The sequence below is a fragment of the Dendrobates tinctorius genome, unplaced genomic scaffold (assembly GCF_039654945.1).
Source record: "Dendrobates tinctorius isolate UK_male_01 unplaced genomic scaffold, ASM3965494v1 ptg000199l, whole genome shotgun sequence".
Taxonomy (NCBI): Eukaryota; Metazoa; Chordata; class Amphibia; order Anura; family Dendrobatidae; genus Dendrobates; species Dendrobates tinctorius.
The window spans coordinates 13,237,358-13,259,255 of NW_027361866.1; the positions used below are offsets into that span (position 1 = coordinate 13,237,358).

At 45.7% G+C, this 21,898-nt stretch overlaps 1 protein-coding gene across 1 annotated transcript in view; it reads right to left on the reverse strand.

The window, feature by feature from the left end:
* Positions 1 to 21,898, reverse strand: part of RBM44 (RNA binding motif protein 44) — a 195,161-nt gene that overhangs the window by 95,849 nt on the left and 77,414 nt on the right. The window contains exons 6-8 of the mRNA XM_073553247.1: positions 12,166 to 12,191; positions 3,639 to 3,705; positions 3,515 to 3,569 (exon numbers count right to left, since the gene is read on the reverse strand). Of these exons, the coding sequence (XP_073409348.1) occupies positions 3,515 to 3,569; positions 3,639 to 3,705; positions 12,166 to 12,191 (148 nt within the window). The remainder of the gene's footprint in view (positions 1 to 3,514; positions 3,570 to 3,638; positions 3,706 to 12,165; positions 12,192 to 21,898) is intronic.

Genomic DNA, 21,898 nt, shown 5'->3' on the forward strand with positions numbered 1-21,898 from the left:
CGATATATTTTGGAGGCTGAAGCTATTAAAACTACTAAATATTCCCCACTTTTGCCAACTATGAAAGCTGCGCTACATCATTGGAGGACAGTGGTCCCATCTCTTATCACGCCACTCCATATCGTTAAAGGCCCTTGAGATGCATATTCCATACCTTAATCTTCAGTCATGGGTTGCTGCCGGAATTGTGAGTCTGGGAGACCTAGTGGGGAGTGGTGGGTTAATCCCGTTTGACCAACTGGCTGCTGAGTTTCCGGCCATCCGGAGGTGTTTTTAACAATACCTACAAATACGTCATATGTTGCATAATTCACCGGACTCTGTTTTTTTCAATTCACAACTAAATAACACAGTTAACGGTTATTTTCTGCTGCCTGATTCTGGCCCGAGAGGTATCTCATTATTATATAGAGCCCTGAATGACCCGCCGGATAATACAAAACTGCCCTACATGATCAGGTGGGAGCGGGATCTGGGTTTTCTCTCCGAACCGGTTGACTGGGAGGAAGGATTAGGTGAAGTTGTACGGGTCTCTTCATGTGTGAACCATCTGGAGCAGTTGAAAAAGACGCACCTGAGATGGTACCAGTTCCCGGTCCAAACGGCACATTTTGGAGCTGGTGGGTCTGGTGAATGCTGGAGGGGGTGTGAGATGAGGGGTACTCTTGAGCATACTTGGTGGTCCTGTCCAGTGCTCCAGCCTTGGTGGAGGGGTGTTGATTTATTGATCTCACAAGTCTTGGGTATCCAGATGACCCTGACCCCAAGCCAGGCCATTTTACACATTGGCCTGAACAAAATTCCTCATATTCTTAGAGGTACGCTGTCACATATTTTGATAGCTGCTAGAGTGTTGACAGCGGCTAGATGGAAAGACACCCCCCCCCCCAGAGGTTGCAGGACTAATTGATAGAATTAACACTCACTGCCAGCTTGAACTAGCACTAGCTCACTCGATGACCGCCATAATAAAAAGACAGAACATTTGGCACCCCTGGATACATAGTAGACACTCCACGGTTGCCCCGCTCCAGCCTGCTTAGCCGTATATAATTAAGATGCCGGATATTAGATATTGGATATTGTTTGTTTTCTTTCCTTTTTGTAATATATTACTGCACTGCAGAACACAGACTTATTATGTGTACTTGCTGTTACACATAGTTCTATCAATGCCACTAATGCCTGTTCCTCCCCTCACCCCCTCCCCCCCCCCCCCCCGTTTTTCATTTGTCGGTCCCCACCTTCTGCTCCTTATTTTCTCCTCTCGTCCCCTAGTTTCATATATATGGTGGTTTTAACTATGGTTGTCATTGTTTTGACTTGTTTTCTTGTTCAACCTCAAAAATAATTGGGAAAAAAAAAAAAAAAGGTATGGACAACAGGGCTTTAGAGACCGAGCGAGACACTGGTGGATCTACCGCCAGGGATTCCACCCACCTAAAACGTCAAGCGCTTTTTGGTTTAAGAAACAACTGTCCGGCCATTCCCTGTGTCGCTGTACTATGTCGTCAACTCTGGGTGAGCGGCAATTACTCTATGAGGCTGCTTGACACGCTTAAATGACACCCTGTGACCTGAGGCCAGGGTGGATTTATTGTCAATCCCCAGGGTCTGGTTGACGGCCTCGATAAGGCTGTTCACTGTTTCCTGGTAACCCAGAGTAACTAAGTCAAGGGGCTCGTCCGAGTCATAATCAGAGTTCTCGTTATCGACTACTGGTGAGGGCGAGCGAGAGGCAAAGCTCACGGATGCCGAGGTACTGGATGGACCGGGAGACGCTGTGAGGGTTCGATTCCCCCGCGTATGCCTAGTGAGAGCAGCCCCTGCAGGCCGGAGGCTCCTGTGAGGTGGAGGACCCCTCCAAGACAGGCGAGCCACTATCCCTGCCCCTATCTGAGGCTTGAAGGGACTCGATTGCTCTCGTAATGCCGTAGACTGCGACAGAGGCAAAGCCCATTCCGGATGGTCGCAGGGGAGGGCTCCTGGGCACTTCGGACTCGCAGATTTTACAGATCATTCATGTGGGAAGGCGGACTGACAGGAGGTGCACGCAGCATACAGAAACGTCTTAGCTGCTCTGGGCATGGTGGCCCTGCTGGGTGATATGCCTGCAGGGTTCTACTGCTTAGCTTCTGGCAAAAAAAACAGAGGGTTGCCTTCCTCCTTCAGGGGTAGCACTTACCCCAGTCCTGGATCCCCTTTAGGCGTCCATCCTGCCGAACCGCTGCACCCTTTTCCAAAAAGTGCACCTCGGCGGTCCTGCAGGGAGAGAAGGCACCTCCGGTGACGCACTATGGGCCGAGCTTCTGCTTGAGGCCTAGCGCCGGCTGAAGCCGGGGACTAAATTTTTTGGCACCCGCCCTGACACAGGGACGGGACCAAGAAACCGAGGCCTGGCGCCTGACCGCTGCTGCCGCCCATGGGAATGCCGACCCTGGGGGTTTCAGGAGCCCTCCCAGCCCACCTCCTTCAGCGCCTCACCCCTGGAGCTCCAGCTGATCCTCAGGTTAGGGCGGGGAAGGGGGGCTGCATCCAAATCAAGGACGGTGCAGGCACCCTAGCTCGATCTTTCCCTCCAAGGGATGAGGGACCGTCCGCCGCCTTGTAGCACCGCAGTCTAGCCTTGGTGGTGCAGTGGGGGCCGCACGTACTATTAGTAGGCCTCTGTACAGCCTAGGGTTTCGATACATTAGGGTGGTCAGGGCGAGTCCAGCATCATGTCCCGTGTCGCGGGAAAGGACAAGTGGTAGCGACACTCGCACGTTGTTGGTTTGGGGAAATCGGACCCTTTCAATAGGGTCCATTGCCCCTGTCTCATCTTCATGGAAAAAATGAAAAAGAAAAAAAACAAAAAAAAAAAAACAAACAAGTCTGGAAAAAACATCAGATGTGTGTGCCTCCTAGGACACTAAGCAAGAACTTATTCCGCCTGCAATCGAGGCGAGGGTGTAAACTGCGGAGGAGCTAACCTTTCTTTCATCCACTTAGTTTCAGCCTCTTGGCAGCAGTAGCATACACCCCACTGTCCTGTGTCCCCCAATGAGGCGAAGGAGAAAATTTATGGGCAAAGCTGAAAAGGCCGATGCGAGCAAGGTGACCTACAAACCAGTTTTGTCAGGAGGAATGGGCCCAAATTCCAACCAACTATTGTGAGAAACTTGTGAAAGGATATCCCAAACATTTGACCCAAGTCATTCAGTTTGAGAATAATGGTACCAAATACTAATGAAATGTATGTAAACTTTTGACTTTGCAGTAAGTAATAAAAATGCCTTAAAACATTCTCTCTCTCGCTCTCATTATTTTGGCATTTGGCAAATAATAATAATGGTAATCCAAACTGACCTAAAACAGGAAAGGTTTACTCTGTTTTCATGACAGATATTGAGAAAAGCCTGCATATGTGTCTTTTTATATAGTCTATGTAAACTTCTGGTTTCAACTATGTATTTGCTATGTAAATGGATCAATTTTTTTTTCTTCATAAAATGCAAACTTATATCAGACCCACCATTTGGTTGCTGTTCACATTTATCCATACAAGACAGGAATGATTCTTCAAAATTCTAAAAGAAAAATACAGAAAAATTAGAATAAAACACAAAAATCAATGCCGGGCAAGGAAAAGTACTTACATTTTTCACACTTTTGTCTTGTTGTTTTAAGTCCTCAACTGGAACATTAGTGTTTTTTGGCAAGTTTCTACAAAAAAAAAAAAAAAAAAAAAAAATTATGACGGTAAATGCTACGACGTAATGTCTATTTTAAAAGGAAACTTGTCAGCTAAAGTATGCTGCCCCAAGCACGGTCAGCATGAATCGGGGTCTCTGCATTGGAAGGTTTTCTCAACAAAAAAAAAAAACCGCTGCATCTTTTCAGAGAAAAAGGAGCTGAAAGCGCAGATGGGGCAAGTATTCCAAAAGGTCTGTCCCAGACAGCTTCTCCCTGCCCGCTCAGCTAGACCGACAGCTCTCTCCTTATACAAGTATAAAGACTCAGTCTGAGTGGCCAACAAGAACTTACCTCAGAAAGCTTATCCTAAGCTACGTGACCTTGTATCCCTTGGAAAGGTGATTGACAGGTTGGTCACATTTGTCAAGCATAGTGCTTGACAAGTGTGACCACCTTTTTACTATTGATGCTGACTATGCAGCATCAATAGTAAAAGATAGAAAGAAAAAATCATTAAAAAATAGGAATAGTGTCACCCCTTCTGTCGGCCCCCAGCGATGCTGCCGGCAAGCTCCGTTCCCAGGGATGCATTGCGAGAATCACCTCAGATGACGTAGCGGTCATGTGACCCGTGCTGTCATCTGGGGTGATTCATGCAATGCATCCCTGGGACCAGAAGATGCTGGCAGCGTGGCTGAGAGGCGGGAGCGCTCCGGGGGCCATCAGAGGGACCGTATATCCCGATTTTTTATTTTAATTCTATTTTTTACAGGTATATGGTACCCAGGACATTGAGGAGAGTCTCCTCTCCTCCAGACCCTGGGTACCATCGTCACATGAAGCGCTCACTTTACGCACGGTGGGCATAGCCACATGCATAAAGTGAGCATTTCAATGCAATCCTATAGCGGCGGAATCGCCGCGATTCCGCAGAATAAACATGCTACGGATTTAACCGCTATGCGATTCTGCAGTGGTAAAATCCGCAGCATGGGCACAACTGCGGAATCCCATAAGATTGCATGGAATGCGCTTTGTTAGCGTTTTTTAAGTGTTTCCGCTGTGGCAAAAAAGCTTAAAAAAACACAACGTGGGCACACAGCCTTAATGTATAAAACAAGTGTTCCTAGCAAGAAAACTGCAGTCTGTTAAAGAATCGCACAGTCCTGGGTCATGCAAAAGTGATCTTCACCTTCAAGTCTTACAAGAATCGAACCATTTCCGGCCTATGATGTACTAAAACGTCATAGAAACTATTTAGTACATAAACAATAGTAGGCGATAGAGACCACCACTTACAGCCAACAACAGATAATCAGTTGTCAGCTGAATGTAAAATCCAAGCGCTTAAAGAAGTTGTCCACCACTAGGACAACCCCTTCTCATACCCCTCGCTTGGCCCCAACAAAATAAGAAAAAGCTTGTACTCACTTACTGTGCCAGTGCCATTACCAGTGTCGGCACGCTCTCTCCCCATGGCTCCCGTGTGGTTGTGACACATGACCTCTGAACCCAATCAGCACTAGCGTCACTTTTCCCGCTTTCTACTGAATTGAATATGAGGAGGAAGTCAGGGATCAGCTGCAGCCTGGAGTTCTGCTTTATGTTCAGGTCAACAAAAGGTGGGGACAGTGATGCCAGCGCTGATTTGACTCAAGGGTCACATGTCACAATAATAGCAGGAGCATCCCAGGGATACTGATCTCACTTCAGAGCCATTACAAGTTGCTGTGAGTACAGCACAACGTGTGATACTGACACCTTTGAGCTTTCTTATCCTGGCTAGTCTGTGCGGGGTGAAATTCTGTACAGCAGAGTTTAGCTGTGTCACATTACAAACCCTTCCAGCAGTTTTCTTACTCTCATAGCGCTGTCCCCTCTGCTTACAGCCCCTCCCCCACACTGCCTGCAGATGAGACAAAGGTGTCAGTATAATTTATGCTTGTTGTGAGCCACTTGTAATCCCTCTGCAGTGAGATCAGTTAAAGGGGTTGTCCGGGCTTTTCACATCTCAGTACATATCTGGGCTGCAGAATTATGACAATAAGTCATTTACTTTCTGTCACTAATTTGCATGGTCTTCTAGATATTCTGAACAGAACGTCCAAGGGGGGGGGGGGGTTGTTATGGCATTGAAATGAGAACTAGTCATAACCTCCTACTCTACTCCAAACATGCCCTCAATAACAACCCCACCCTCCATAGCTACAGGCCCTCCCCGTCCACATGAAGCAGCTCTCATCACACCAGGGCTGTGGAGTCGGAGTCGTGGAGTCGGAATAAAATGGACCGACTCCTGAAATATATAATAAATTGGGTACAGTAGTTCAATGCAGAATGTGCTGAATATTTTTTCATAGGAATTTGGGAAGTTATGAAATGTCCTATAAATGACTGTTCTAAGGCTACATTCACACACAGCGTTTTTCCTGCGTTTTTTGAGGATATGCTTTTCAGTTGCAAAAGCAGATCAGCTTTTGAAAAAAACGCATCACCTGAAAGGTTTTTGAGCTCATAGATAATGTTTTCAATAGCAAAAGCAGATTAGAAATCTGCTCTATATATCCATATCTGTATCCATATCATATCTGTACCAAAAAGAATGAAAGCCGGATAGCACACAGACTAACACTTTTTTTTTTTTTTTTTAGCACCAGTCAGGTACACCTCATAGCTGCCCAAAAGGACGCCCAGGACAGGCATTGCTTGTCTTCAGTAACACATCAATTATTGATAGTTGGAATAAATAGACTGCATTCATCACCACATCTTCTTAAGGTGCAGGCTTTATTTTCAAGTGTAGGGGTGTGCAGTATGAGGTTCTGCAGCAGCTGAGGTGTGCAGTATGAAATTCCGCGGAACAGCATGAGGTTCTGCCCCCCCCCCCCCCAGGTTTGATCCCGGCTACACCCATAGTGTGAATGTAACCTGAGGATCTAGGCTTTGTCTTAGCGGAGACAAGTCATAGTGTGTGTGTATATGTAATAGAAATATATATATATATATATATATATATATATATATATATACAGTGCCTACAAGTAGTATTCAACGCCCTGCAGATTTAGCAGGTTTGATAAGATGCAAATAAGTTAGAGCCTTCAAACTTCACACAAGAGCAGGATTTATTAACAGATGCATAAATCTTACAAACCAAAAAGTTATGTTGCTCAGTTAAATTTTAATAAATTTTAAACATACAAGTGTGGGTCAATTATTATTCAACCCCTAGGTTTAATATTTTGTGGAATAACCCTTGTTTGCAATTACAGCTAATAATCGTCTTTTATAAGACCTGATCAGGCCGGCACAGGTCTCTGGAGTTATCTTGGCCCACTCCTCCATGCAGATCTTCTCCAAGTTATCTAGGTTCTTTGGGTGTCTCATGTGGACTTTAATCTTGAGCTCCTTCCACAAGTTTTCAATTGGGTTAACGTCAGGAGACTGACTAGGCCACTGCAACACCTTGATTTTTTCCCTCTTGAACCAGGCCTTGGTTTTCTTGGCTGTGTGCTTTGGGTCGTTGTCTTGTTGGAAGATGAAATGATGACCCATCTTAAGATCCTTGATGGAGGAGCGGAGGTTCTTGGCCAAAATCTCCAGGTAGGCCGTGCTATCCATCTTCCCATGGATGCGGACCAGATGGCCAGGCCCCTTGGCTGAGAAACAGCCCCACAGCATGATGCTGCCACCACCATGCTTGACTGTAGGGATAGTATTCTTGGGGTCGTATGCAGTGCCATCCAGTCTCCAAACGTCACGTGTGTGGTTGGCACCAAAGATCTCGATCTTGGTCTCATCAGACCAGAGAACCTTGAACCAGTCTGTCTCAGAGTCCTACAAGTGATCATGAGCAAACTGTAGACGAGCCTTGACATGACGCTTTGAAAGTAAAGGTACCTTACGGGCTCGTCTGGAACGGAGACCATTGCGGTGGAGTACGTTACTTATGGTATTGACTGAAACCAATGTCCCCACTGCCATGAGATCTTCCCGGAGCTCCTTCCTTGTTGTCCTTGGGTTAGCCTTGACTCTTCGGACAAGCCTGGCCTCGGCACGGGAGGAAACTTTCAAAGGCTGTCCAGGCCGTGGAAGGCTAACAGTAGTTCCATAAGCCTTCCACTTCCGGATGATGCTCCCAACAGTGGAGACAGGTAGGCCCAACTCCTTGGAAAGGGTTTTGTACCCCTTGCCAGCCTTGTGACCCTCCACGATCTTGTCTCTGATGGCCTTGGAATGCTCCTTTGTCTTTCCCATGTTGACCATGTATGAGTGCTGTTCACAAGTTTGGGGAGGGTCTTAAATAGTCAGAAAAGGCTGGAAAAAGAGATAATTAATCCAAACATGTGAAGCTCATTGTTCTTTGTGCCTGAAATACTTCTTAATACTTTAGGGGAACCAAACAGAATTCTGGTGGTTTGAGGGGTTGAATAATAAATGACCCTCTGAATAAACTTTTCACAATTTTAAAAAAAATTAAACAAAGAAATAACATTCTTTTTTGCTGTAGTGCATTTCACACTTCCAGGCTGATCTACAGTCCAAATGTCACAATGCCAAGTTAATTCCGAATGTGTAAACCTGCTAAATCTGCAGGGGGTTTAATACTACTTGTAGGCACTGTATATATATCTCTATCTATATCTATCTATCTATCACACACAGTACAGACCAAAAGTTTGGACACACCTCATTCAAAGAGTTTTCTTTATTTTCATGACTATGAAAATTGTAGATTCACTCTGAAGGCATCAAGACTGTGAATTAACACATGTGAAATTATATAATTAGCAAAAAAGTGTGAAACTACTGAAAATATGTCTTATATTCTAGGTTCTTCAAAGTAGCCACCTTTTGCTTTGATTACTGCTTTGCACACTTGGCATTCTCTTGATGAGCTTCAAGAGGTAGTCACCGGAAATGGTTTTCACTTCACAGGTGTGCCCTGTCAGGTTTAATAAGTGGGATTTTTTGCCTTATAAATGGAGTTGGGACCATCAGTTGTGTTGTGCTGAAGTCTGGAGGATACAAAGGTGATAGTTCTACTGAATAGACTGTTAGAATTTGTATTATGGCAAGAAAAAAACAGCTAAGTAAAGAAAAACGAGTGGCCATCATTACTTTAAGAAACGAAGGTCAGTCAGTTCGAAAAATTGGGAAAACTTTGAAAGTGTCCCCAAGTGCAGTGGCAAAAACCATCAAGCGCTACAAAGAAACTGGCTCTCATGAGGACCGCCCCAGGAAAGGAAGACCAAGAGTCACCTCTGCTGCGGAGGATAAGTTCATCCTAGTCACCAGCCACAAATCGCAGGTTAACAGCAGCTCAGATTAGAGACCAGGTCAATGCCACACAGAGTTCTAGCAGCAGACACATCTCTACAACAACTATTAAGAGGAGACTTTGTGCAGCAGGACTTCATGGTAAAATAGCTGCTAGGAAACCACTGCTAAGGACAGGCAACAAGCAGAAGAGACTTGTTTGGGCTAAAGAACACAAGGAATGGACATTAGACCAGTGGAAATCTGTGCTTTGGTCTGATGAGTCCAAATTTGAGATCTTTGGTTCCAACCACCGTGTCTTTGTGAGACGCAGAAAAGGTGAACGGATGGACTCTATGTGCCTGGTTCCTACCGTGAAGCATGGAGGAGGAGGTGTGATGGTGTGGGGGTGCTTTGCTGGTGACACTGTTGGGGATTTATTCAAAATTGAAGGCATACTGAACCAGCATGGCTACCACAGCATCTTGCAGCAGCATGCTATTCCATCCGGTTTGTGTTTAGTTGGACCATCATTTATTTTTCAACAGAACAATGACCCCAAACACACCTCCAGGCTGTGTAAGGGCTATTTGACCAAGAAGGAGAGTGATGGGGTGCTACACCAGATGACCTGGCCTCCACAGTCACCAGACCTGAACCGAATCGAGATGGTTTGGGGTGAGCTTGACCGCAGAGTGAAGGCAAAAGGGCCAACAAGTGCTAAGCTTCTCTGGAAACTCCTTCAAGACTGTTGGAAGACCATTTCCAGTGCAGTGTATGTGTGAGCACTGTGTCTCTAATGACACAAATACTGATGGGAGCAGCCTGTCCAATCAGCAGCTGTAACAGTGTGAAGTGTTGGGGGGTGTATGTATGTATTGTGCTGCTTTCACAAATACAGGATCACTGCTGTGTTCTTTCCAATGCTGGAATGATGATAAAGATGAGTGCTGGTGCAGTTTACTGCCAGCCAATGAGTGGGCAGTGGGTGGTGCTGGTCACTGGAGCTTGCTGGGAGTTTGGAGGAGCTTCGCACATACACTGCACCAAATCTGCTGCTGTGTGAAGACATCAGTGACACAGCTGTCTCATTCACACAGCAGAGGCTTTGTCACACAACAGATTACATCAGTGACTGCCATCCCCTGTGCAGATTAGAAGCTGCAGACCCCCATCACTGGCCATCACACAGTCTGTTCTCACTGCTGCCAGCAGCCTGGGAAAGTGAGGGAAGGAATTACTGATAATGAGTTATGTATTGTAATCATGGAGTGGCCCAGAATACAGGACGATTTTCCTTCCTCACTAGATTCACTTTCCATAGATAACTGTTCAGTGTGTGTCAGGGGGAGGAGCAGCTGCTCTCTGCACTGAGGCTGCTGGAGGGGAAGAATTTGTTACTGTGTGATGAGGGCTGCTTCATGTGGATGGGGAGGGCCTGTAGCTATGGAGGGTGGGGTTGTTGCTATAGAGGGCATGTTTGGAGTTGAGTAGGAGGTTACGACTAGTTCTCATTTCAATGCCATAACACCCCCCCCCCCCCTTGGACGTTCTGCTCAGAATATCTAGAAAACCGTGCAAACTAGTGACAGAAAGTAAATTACTTATTGTCATAATTCTGCAGACCAGATATGTACTGAGATTATGTTAAAAGCCCGGACAACCCCTTTAAGGCGTTGTACATCTTCACAGCAGTAGCATAGCTACCACGGGAGCAGAAGGTACGGTCGCCCCAAGTCCCTCACTCAGACCCCACCCAGAGCTACCGATACTCAACTGTATTCAGTGTAAGCAGAACGTCGATATAGTTATGTCCTGGGGTACAGCATGGAGACACGATCTCCTGCACTACTGCTCTCTGTTCTGTAGACTGCAGGTCGCAGTGACATCTTGCTGGGACTCTGACATCCTGTATGTGCATCAGTGTTGTGACATCAGTGCATTTGTCTTCCCACGCTTTTCCAGAGGACTTGTCAAAATCCTTTATTAGGAGAGTGCAGTATATAATTTTTTTTTTTTAATAAAATTCGTGGAGGACTGTGGTGGCATCAAACAAGGGGGGAGGGGGGGGGAGCCTGTATGTTTTTGGGGCTACTACGGTGGGGGGGCCAACAAAATGTGGGGGCCATTATACAGCATGGAAGCTAATGCGGGGGGCCATCATACAGTTTGAGGGTTACCGTGGGGTCCACTATACTGTATATAGGGGAGCTGTACATTGGGGGACTCAGAGGCCATCATTAAATCTTAAGTGGGCACTTATGAAGCATTATTGTTATAGGGGCAGACCGTAAAGGTGCACAGAGGACATAATGTGGACACTTCAAGGTCACCTGCATAGGGCATTTACACTTTCTAGAGGGCAATATTACAATTTAGAGGGCACAAAGGAGGCATTATTACTTTGCAAGGGGCACAGCAGTGGGTATTATGTGGGACATTAAAAGGAGCAGTGTTATTATGCAAAATGTCTGGTGCAGGAACAAATATGGGAGCAGCAGTAGGATGAGGAGTTTGTGCAGGTTGGGAATAGATAGGGACAGTGCAGGAAATGCGAGATGTTAAATGTGTGTGTTGTAATCTCTGCAGAGCATAGTGGCTGGAAGTTGTCATGGTGGTCTGGGCCAGATGAAAAAGGGAATGACTCCATAAGAACGCCACCTGTACGTCACCATCTTTAACTGTACATCATTTTTATGCTCTGCAGGACTAGTATTTACCACTATATGGTCACCATATGGCGGTATCAATGTTGGTCTTTGTATAGCTATTTGTTTTCAGCAACACATCACGGTCATCTCTACCTACAATCAGGGTGCGCTACCGTAGTTTTAATCAGGGGTCCCACGGTTAGTGGCAAACAGATGTTTTCTGAAATCTCATTTACTTTACTAGGACTGTAAAATGCTGTATTTTGAGGAAAACCAGTGAAAATGAGGCAAAAATGTGACATGTGAACATGACATGTACACACTATGTGTAAAGTTAACACAAAACCATTTTATCAAAAGGGGTTTTCTCCGCCTCTTTCAGCTCATTCTTTGAAGCGGATTAGGATAAAATTATTTCCTATGGTTTTGCCAACAAGATGTATATTTCGAACTGTGTATGTACACTTTTTAAAAAAACTTTAGATTACACAAATTTAGAAAGAGGCAACACGATATACAAAAGTGTTGTACACAGACATGCACGCATTCTTTATTTCTTAATGTATTTTAATGTACTTACTCAGGAGACATTTCAAATGTAGTGACCTGCAATCAAAAACAGTTCAGATCAGTGCAGAGCTAATTATGCAGATTTGTGTGTCTGTCATTGGGTCCATCAAAAATTGTTGCAGATTTGAAATTCTCATGTTCATCAAGTTTGAATGTGTTACATATTTTAGCATCATCCTGGTCATCCTCAATGAACACTAGGACAAATTGGTAGAGACAGTATGACTAGTTCACAGTCTGGACAGTTGACTATGTCTCTCAGCTTAGATGCCTGGCCAGAGACCAGGTCTGAAACTGAGCGAAGGTCCGATTCTTACACCAACTGGACTTCAGGAAAGAGAGATAGGGCACACATTCAAGCAGAAAGTAAAATTCTTGTAAAGCAGCTTAGTCATCGTGCATGATCTGCCATGTTGGATTTAATTCATTCTGGTAAGGGGTCAGAGTATATAAGGACTGAGATACCTTGGTTGTCTCAGTCGCCGACTGATATCTACAGCTCATTCAGGGGAGGAGTGGTGCTGACTCATTACATACATCTCCTGGTGGTGTGCGGTTGACGGCTGGTGAAAGCAGCGCAAGTTGCGATAGGTTGACATGAAGGAAAATGCTACTTGCTTGCTTGAGGTGCAGACAAAGCGTGTTGTGATCAGGAGGGGCTGGGTAGGCTAGTATGCGCAAATCTTTCTGGGGTGGGAAAAGGCAGACAAACAGCTGGAATCAGGATAAGTGTGTTACTTAGGGCACCTATGGAAGTGGTCCCTGAGCAGCCAGGCCTATAGTGTCGGGAACAGCTGGGTTCCATTAGGGAGGAGAAATGGCAGAGATCACTGAAGCAGGAGAGACAGGTCGGAGTAGGGAAAAAATAACATAGCACATGCCTGATTGGCTCGAGAGGATAGGGGAATGGCAGAGACATGGCCAAAAACTGCAAGAAAATCTCACATGGTCTCAATTGGTTGGAAAGGCATGGCCTGAGGCTATAATAACCTCCTATATTGTTCTGCTGTGAACATTGTGATATTTTTTATTAATAACACCCATTAAGATTTTTTGGGGGTTTGTCTCTCGCCATTTGGAGGATTTTTGCCTTATTTTGATTGAAACTGCTTCAGACATATCTTCTGTGCAGCCCGTCACCGACAGTTACAAGCGCTGGGGCCCTGCCATTTGTCTTCAGTGACATCATCACTATTTTGATACTGTGACAATTTATTATAAAATACCCCCCCGACCTTCCTTAGGTGTGCCCCTGTCCAACCGGGGTGTTTTCGCCCCCTATTAACTGTGTTAACCCTTGGCACACACCTGGGGTGAAGATCCTGTCAGTGACTGCTCTCGGCGCCATCTTCCTCCCCTCAGTGACGTCACCGCTATTTGGGAGACTTATCAAATTGCACCAAAACACCTCCTGGGGTCTTCTCTAGGCGTGCCCCTACCCCACCGGGGGTTTTTCGCCCCCTTTTAATAGAGATTACCCCTGGCACATCAGGGGTGAAGTCTGTGACACATACTGCTGCAGGAGCCATCCCTCCTCCCATCCAGTGACGTCACCGCTACCCGAGCGGCATACTAAATTAATAAAGAACACCTTTTGGGACCTTTCTGGATTGTGCCCCTACCCAACCGGGGGTTTTTCGCTCCCTTTTAACTTTATTTAAACTGGGCACAGCGGCGGCAAAGATTGCTGCAGGGACCGCTCCAAGCTCCGGCTCCCGGCCCTGTTGGTGACGTCACCGCTATTAGCGGTTCTATACAGGAGCTCAAGAAAATTTGAAATTGTTTCAGGCCCCTTTTGGACCGGGGGGTCTGGAATCCCTTTTGAGTTTGTTTTCACTGGGCACATTGCCCGAGAAGTTCTTCTGAACGCCCACCGTGTTCTCCTCCTCCTGCGACGTCAACGTTGGACCGGGACCATCTTCTGGAGGGGGTGGAGATCTCCAGTGACATTGCTCTGCTGTGCTTTACTGTGACAGGCACCGGTCACTGTCTTCCTGCTCCTTGGGCCTCTCTGCAACTGCCTGTGGCATCGCCGTTGACTGCAACCTTCCTGGAGGCTGTGGGGGACTGCAATCGTCGCCTATGGTGGCAGCCATTTTCTTGGTGGCTCTATAGTGTCGCAGCTGCTGGTGGCGGCCATTTTCTTGGTGGGTTTGGAGAAGATATGTGATGCTGATCTACTTAATGTCATTAAATTGAGAAATATATACATATATATATATATATATATATATATATATATATATATATATATATATATATATATATTTTTTTTTTTTTTTTTTTTTTTTCATCAAACTAATTGGTATAGGTAATTGCTATTCAACTTTTCATTGGGCATACTGCACTGTAATCCCTGGATACTGCAGGGCTCTATAGCTATTCTGTCATTGATTAGTTGAGTATACCTACACTGTGGAACACATCAGTCTACTGCTTACTTCTATAGTTCATTGAAAGCTGGTTCTGGTTAATATATACTAAACAAATATAAAAATAAATATACTATATAATACTAGCTATTTAAAACTTATAACAAGTTTATGGAGTATTATTATAGTATACGAGTATAATTATAGTATACGAGTATAATTATAGTATACGAGTATACGTATAATATATAAATTGGAGGAAGAGGAGAAAAAAACCCAAAAAAGAACAAATAAAATATTAGAAATAATAAATAAAATACATAAAAAAAATTTTTTAGTAAAAAATTGACGTTGGGACTCGGAGGTGGTACCTTGCTGGTCACCTCAGAATAACATAACCCTGCACACTTCTGTGACATTATCTACCAGGTTACCTTAATTGATATAAAGTCACTATTCTACTCTCTCAGTTCTTGGTTATATCACTTGACAAGATGAGTCATTTCAACTCAAAATTACCTATGGTTAAAAATACAGTTGTCTCTAGAGGACAAAAGCAAAATAAAGAACCCAAGTCTACTCGTGGTTCTTCCAGGGATGCGGTTAATCTATTGAGTCCGCTTAAGTCTCGTTCTCCCATTGACAGAGACTGGAAATAAATTATGGACTTCCATGCGCTGCTTGACAAAATACAGAATCCCACTTACGGTGAAAGATTAATCATTTATTCCCAATGCGTTTCGAAGTAACGACTACTTCTTCCTCAGGGGATGATAAACATGGGATACATCCCTGAGGAAGAAGTAGTCCTTACTTCGAAACGTGTTGGGAATAAATGATTAATCTTTCACCGTAAGTGAGTTTCTGTATTTTGTCAAGCAGCGCATGGAAGTCCATAAATTATTTCCATAAGAATTGATGTATCAGCGGTCACTCTGTTTGACCTTTGGACGTGCAGCAGCTGACCACGAATCCTATGTGCTTGATCTCTCCTACAAATAGGTGAGTGAATTTCTTTTAATCTTTTAATATTAACTCGGATAAGCCCCTATTGCGCTTTTCTGTTCCTTTAGTATATTGCATTGACAGAGACTGCTCACAGTCTTCTACCAACAATGTGCCCCTCTCGTTGTCTACACATGGTGCTTGTTTGACAACGTTGAGTGGGGATCCTCCTTCCTCAATTTCTAAAGAGGAAGGGTCTCTCGGGTGGGGGGAGTGCGCGGTCTTCCAGTGCCAATTCCTCAGGAGAGGATTATAGTTCTTCATCCCCAACCCTACACCAAAAAAATCCAGGGGCCGAAGCCTGAGGAGATGTCTGGTGCCTTCCCTGGTGCTAAATCCCTTGAGGCATATATGAACACCTTAGTTGAAAAACTTAGTGCCAGGATGTGTGTCGACATGGCTAACCAAACAAAACTTTTTCAAGACACTCTTGAGCACTTTACTGCTCGGTTGGACAACCAGGAGACTAGGTTGGGGGAGTTGGAAAAATCACATACGGTATGTCTAAAACATCACTCGGAGACCAAGTCTGAGATACACCAGTTGCGACCTAAACTGGCGGATCTGGAGGACCGCTCCCGCCGCAACAATATCAAAATCAGGTGTATATCGGAAGATATTTCACCAATCAAGCTTCCTGACTATGTTAGGGGGATTCTTAGGAGGATGATTCCAAATCTATCGGATACTGATCTTATTATTGATCGTATACATCGCCTCCGTAAACCTCCTCCCATCCCTAAGGACCTACCCAGAGATGTGATTATGAAAATTCATTTCTACCACATAAAAGAGAAAATTCAGAATTTGGTCAGAATTAAGGGAGGCTTCCCGGAACCATATCACCATCTAAAGTTCTTTTCTGATCTATCTAAAGCAACTATAGAAGGTCGGAAACACTTCCGTTCACTGACCTCCGTTTTGAGGGAAAGAGGCCTTCCTTATAAGTGGGGCTTTCCTCTACGCCTCATTTTCAATTACAAAGGGAAGAATACAACTTTTTTTTCACCTGAACAGGGGTTCCTATTTTTGAAATCTCAGGGTCTCATTTCCTCTGTTCCTAAAGTTTCTTCCGCAGGTCCAGGACATGTCACTTGAATCTATTGTAATTTGTGTCTTTGGATTGTCTGATATTACATAATTGATATTATGCTTTTCTTATACTTTTGTTTTCTTTTATATATTTGTTATATATACTAATGAGGGTTTCCTGAGCCTTGCGCTGTACAAACTTTTCCCCAGCGCAAGAAGGAGAACCACTTTTTGTTTTTAGTTTATTGTTCTTTAAGTGTTGGTTCACTAATTTTTGTTTAACACTACTACTTTTATCAGTAACGGCTTTGTTCTAGTCATATCCCATCGGGGTCACTTTCTCTCGCAATGAAAATCAAATTGGCCACGTATAATGTCAGGGGTCTTAATAGCCCTAGGAAACATTTTTCCATTCGCCATGAAATCAATAGAGCCCACCTTGACATTGTATGTCTCCAAGAGACAAAATTCAAATCCAAATCTCACCCTACCTTTATAGAAAAGTCTTAGTTACTCACCGGTTAACAGTATTTTTCGGAGTCCATGACAGCACCACCTGAGAGAGGGGATCCACCCTTCAGGAACAGGAAACCTACAGATACAAAAGGGCGGCACCTCTCCCACGCATCAGTTGGATTACAGAGCACAAGAGGACCTCCAAGGTTAATGGCACGATTTATGTACAATACTATCGCTACTTAATTATTTATCACCAGTGGGTATATACAAGAGGAAAACGTGCACACCCAAATTAAACTAAAGGGAGGGAATATACGGGTGCTGTCATGGACTCCGAAAAATACCGTTAACCGGTGAGTAACTAAGACTTTATCGGTCGTCCATGACAGCACCACCTGAGAGAATTACAGAGAGTAATAGCTACTTTATGGAGGGACTACAGCCTGCAGCACCCTTATACCAAAAGAGAGGTCTGTGGAAGCACCCAAGTCTAGCCTATAATGACTATAAAAGGTGCTCGGAGAGGACCAAGTAGCCGCATTACATATCTGGTCAAAGGAGACTTCTGATCTCTCGGCCCACGAGGTCGCCATGGCTCTGGTGGAATGCGCCCTTAGCTTCCCAGGTGCCGGTCTGCCTTTTGAGGTGTATGCTATCGCTTCTCTAATCCACCTGGCTAGTGTATTTTTTTACACTCTAAGCCCTTTCCTAGGGCCTTGATGGGAGACAAACAGGGCATTATCTTTCTTCCAGGGATCGGCAACAGCGTGATATTCTATGAGACATCTCTTAACATCTAGGGTATTGTAGTTTCTCCCCCTTCTCGTTAGTTGGATTAGGGAGGAAGGATGGAAGGACTATTTCCTGTGTCCTGTGAAAGCTAGAAACTACCTTAGGTAAGTACGCTGGATCAGGTCTGAGTATTACCCTACCGTCCTTGAACTGTATATAAGGAGGACGCCTAGATAATGCCTGGATGTCGCTTACTCTACGAGCTGAGGTTAGAGCTACCAGGAAGGCTACTTTGAGGGACAGGTTTTTTATAGAAGCTGATGAGATGGGTTCAAATGGAGCTTTTGTCATAGCCGTGAGGACTAGGTTCAAGTCCAACGGCATGAACCTATCCTTCACTATTGGCCTGGATCTACCTGCTGCCTTAATGAATCTACTGATCCAGTAATTAACCGCGATGTTGCAGCTAAAGAGGGCCCCCAAGGCTGATACTTAAGGGTACTAGTGGAAAGCCCCATGTCCAAACCTTTCTGTAGAAACTCTAAGATTTGATTTATAGGCGCTGAACCCCCAGCGATTATCCCAGAGTTCTGAAGGTATTTCTTCCAAATTCTGACAAATTTTGGTAGTAATGGTTTTCCTACTTTTAAGTAGGGTGCTAATCGGGTCTGGGGAGAAGCCTTTATCTTTTAGCAGTGTCCGTTCAAACTCCACGCTGTCAGATGTAGGCTAGCCACCTGAAGATGGAAGACTGGGCCCTGGGACAGGAGATTCGGGATGTCCGGAAGAACCCAAGGATCGGACACCGACATGGTCCTGAGGCATGAGAACCATGCCCTCCTGGGCCAGAATGGAGCGCTAACTATAACTCTTGCTCTGTCTCTCCTGATTTTCCTCATCACCAGGGGTAGTAGCGATAGGGGAGGGAAGGCGTAGGCTAGCCTGAAGTCCCACTTTATCAGAAAGGCATCTATCGCCAGGGGGTTCTCTCTGGGATTTAGGGAGCAGAATTGTCTTAATTTTCTGTTTTCCATGGTGGCGAAGAGATCTACCTCTGGTTGACCCCACTTTTGTACAATCAGGTCGAAGATGGAGTTTTTTAGGGACCATTCTCCTTGCTTTAGCAGATTGCGGCTTAAGAAGTCTGCCGTGATGTTTTCTTTCCCTTTTATATGTAAAGCTGTTAAAGATAGAAAATGTTGCTCTGCTAGCCGGAACAACCGTTCTGCCACATTCATCAGGGGTTTGGAACAAGTCCCGCCTTGGTGGTTGATATAAGCCACGGGACCTGATTGCCAGAGAACACTCGCACATGATGGCCCTGTAGATACACAAGTAGCTTCTTAGCTGTCTGCTCTACTGCTGTCAACTATTTCAGGTTAGATGACATTTCTATTTGATGATGATGCTCCCATAGGCCCTGGACCAGGATCTCACCCATATGAGCCCCCCAACCGGAAGGGCTAGCATCCGTGGTGACTATGCGGGATATGTCATACTCCCAGGGAACCCCTCTGGATAAATTATCCTTGTCTAGCCACCACTCTAGGGACTCCCTTGTGTTTCGGGACAAGGTTAGCTGGCCCTCTAAGTAACCCCCAAGGATTCTTTGATGCACTAAAACCTCGCCCTGTAATGTTCTTGCATGAAACTGGGCCCACTGGACCGCCGGGATACAGGACGAAAGAGAACCCAGAAGGGACATGGCTTTCCTGAGGGACATGGTAGGGTTATTGGAAGCATTCAGGACCTGATAATGTAGGCGAACAAGCTTCTCCGGAGGCAGACTGCATTCTTGTTTCTCAGAATCCAGGATCAGGCCCAAGAATTGTTGGACTCTCATCGGCTGTAACCGAGATTTTTTGATGTTAAGCAGCCATCATAACCGCTCTAGGGCAGACATTGCCCTTTGTAGCTGTTCCAAACAATGTTTCGTCGTTTTCCCTACAATCAGGAAGTCATCTAAGTAGGGGACTACTAGATCGTCTGATTCACGTAGATGGGCCATAACGTCCGCTACCACTTTAGTAAACACACAGGGAGCGACTGCCACCCCAAAGGGGAGGGCCGCATATTGGAAATGTTGAACTGACCCATCTAACTGAACCGCCACTCTGACGAAACGCTGATGAGCTGCATGAATGGGTATATGGTAGTAGGCATCTTTTAAATCTAACACCAGCATAAAGCAATTTTGAAACAGCAATTTTATTGTTGAATTAATTGTCTCCATCTTAAACGGGCGTATGACCAGGAATTCGTTGAGGGACTTATTTATTATAGTCCTAAAGGAGCTGTCTGGCTTGCGGACCAGGAACAGAGGGGAGTAGAAACTTTTCCCCCTTTCTCCCTCTGGAACCATAGTTAGGACCTTCTTGCAGCAAAGATCATGCACCTCGGCCTCCAGGGCAGCTTGTTCTGATGTGGAAGACCTGAGTGGGGTGACCTTAAATCGATCTTGGGGAACCTGGGCGAATTCTAGTCGTAGACCCGCAGCTATCACCCCCAGTATCCAGTTACTACTAGAAATCATGGACCAGGCTGGGTAGAAGGCAGCTAGTCTCCCCCCTACCGGAGCAACTAGTCATCGGGGCGGCTTTTTAGTGTCACGTGCTGGACCTTCCTGGCGCCCCCCTCCTCCGAACATGAAGGAAAGGTACAGGATTCTTTTGTCATCCCATCTGCCCTGATCCCTGGACGGCCTTCTACGGAAATATCCTTTCCTGGTAAAGGGACGTCTATAAGAAGGGTTCGGCAGACTGGGGAACTTCTTTTTATCATCCCCGACTTTCTCTAAAAGTTCATCCAGCATGGGGCCAAACAGATATTCCCCCTCACATGGAATGGAGCAGGGTCGTGACCTGGCCTGGATATCTCCTGGTCAGCATTTTAACCAGAGAGCCCTTCGAGCTGCGTTGGATAAACCCGCGGTCCTAGCCGCCATCCTTGCAGAGTCTGCCGAAGCATCAGCCAGAAAAGCAGCAGCACTTTGGATGATCGGTAGAGTTTTTCGAATGGATGATCTTGAGGCTCCGTCCTTCAGCTGGAAATCCAGTTGATCCAGCCAGACCATCATGGATCTGGCCGTACATGTGGCAGCTATCGCTGGTCTTAGAGTGCCTGCTGACATCTCCCATGTTCCCTTTAGAAAAGAATCCGCCTTTTTATCCAGCGGGTCTTTTAAGGAGGCCATGTCGTCGAAAGGTATGGAGGATTTTTTGGAGGCTTTGGCTACTGCCGCGTCCAGCTTAGGGGCCTTATCCCATCTGCTTACCACTGAGTCATCAAAAGGGTACCTCCGCTTGAAGACAGGTGGCAAGGAGCCCCTTTTTTCAGGTCTTTTCCATTCCCTATCTATCAGGCTCTGGACTTTGTAATTTAATGAAAAGGCCCTGCGCTTTCTGGGATCTAGACCCCCGAACATCATGTCCTGTGCCGAAAGTTCTGGCTTTGCTTCTGCTACCCCCATGGTGGACCTTATGGCTTTAACTAGCCTATCCATTTGGTCTAAGGGGAAGCAGAATCGGCTAGAGTCTTCCTCCGAAGAAGACGAAGTGGAGGCCGGGGAATCTGAGGAGTCATCGTTCCTAGGGGCGGCCGAGGACTCCGAACCCGAGAAACTAATTTCTTTCCTCCTAGAAGAATAGATTTTAGATAGGGCCTTCATCTCTGATAATCTCCTTCAGGCTTGTGGTGAAGTCCGGCGTTTCTTCCGCTACCTGTATGGACGGGGGAGAGTGTAAGGGCCTGTCAATCTACCCCTGGGCCAACGTCCCCTTTCAACCCCTACCGTTTGTCGCACACATGGCTGACACAACTTTTTAGGGTGGCCATCTGGTAAGGGGCAACTACAGAGGGCACATTCCCTGTGCTTCTGTTTTCCCGTAGCTTTCCTCCCCTGCGAAAAAACATAAGGGAACACTGCATCAGGGTACATTCACGGAGATCTTTTACCCATGCAGATGAGGTAGGTACCGAATCACGGAGGGAAGCAGGAGGGTCCTTTAGTTTGGAGGAACTGCGGCTCTGTCCGCTCGTTCGTCTGTTTCTTCTGCTGGCCACTCGCATGAGGCTTCACCGTGGCCTGTTTCTGTGGCGCTCCTGCACCTCGTCCTGCTGCTCTATGGGGGCTTATGTCGTATC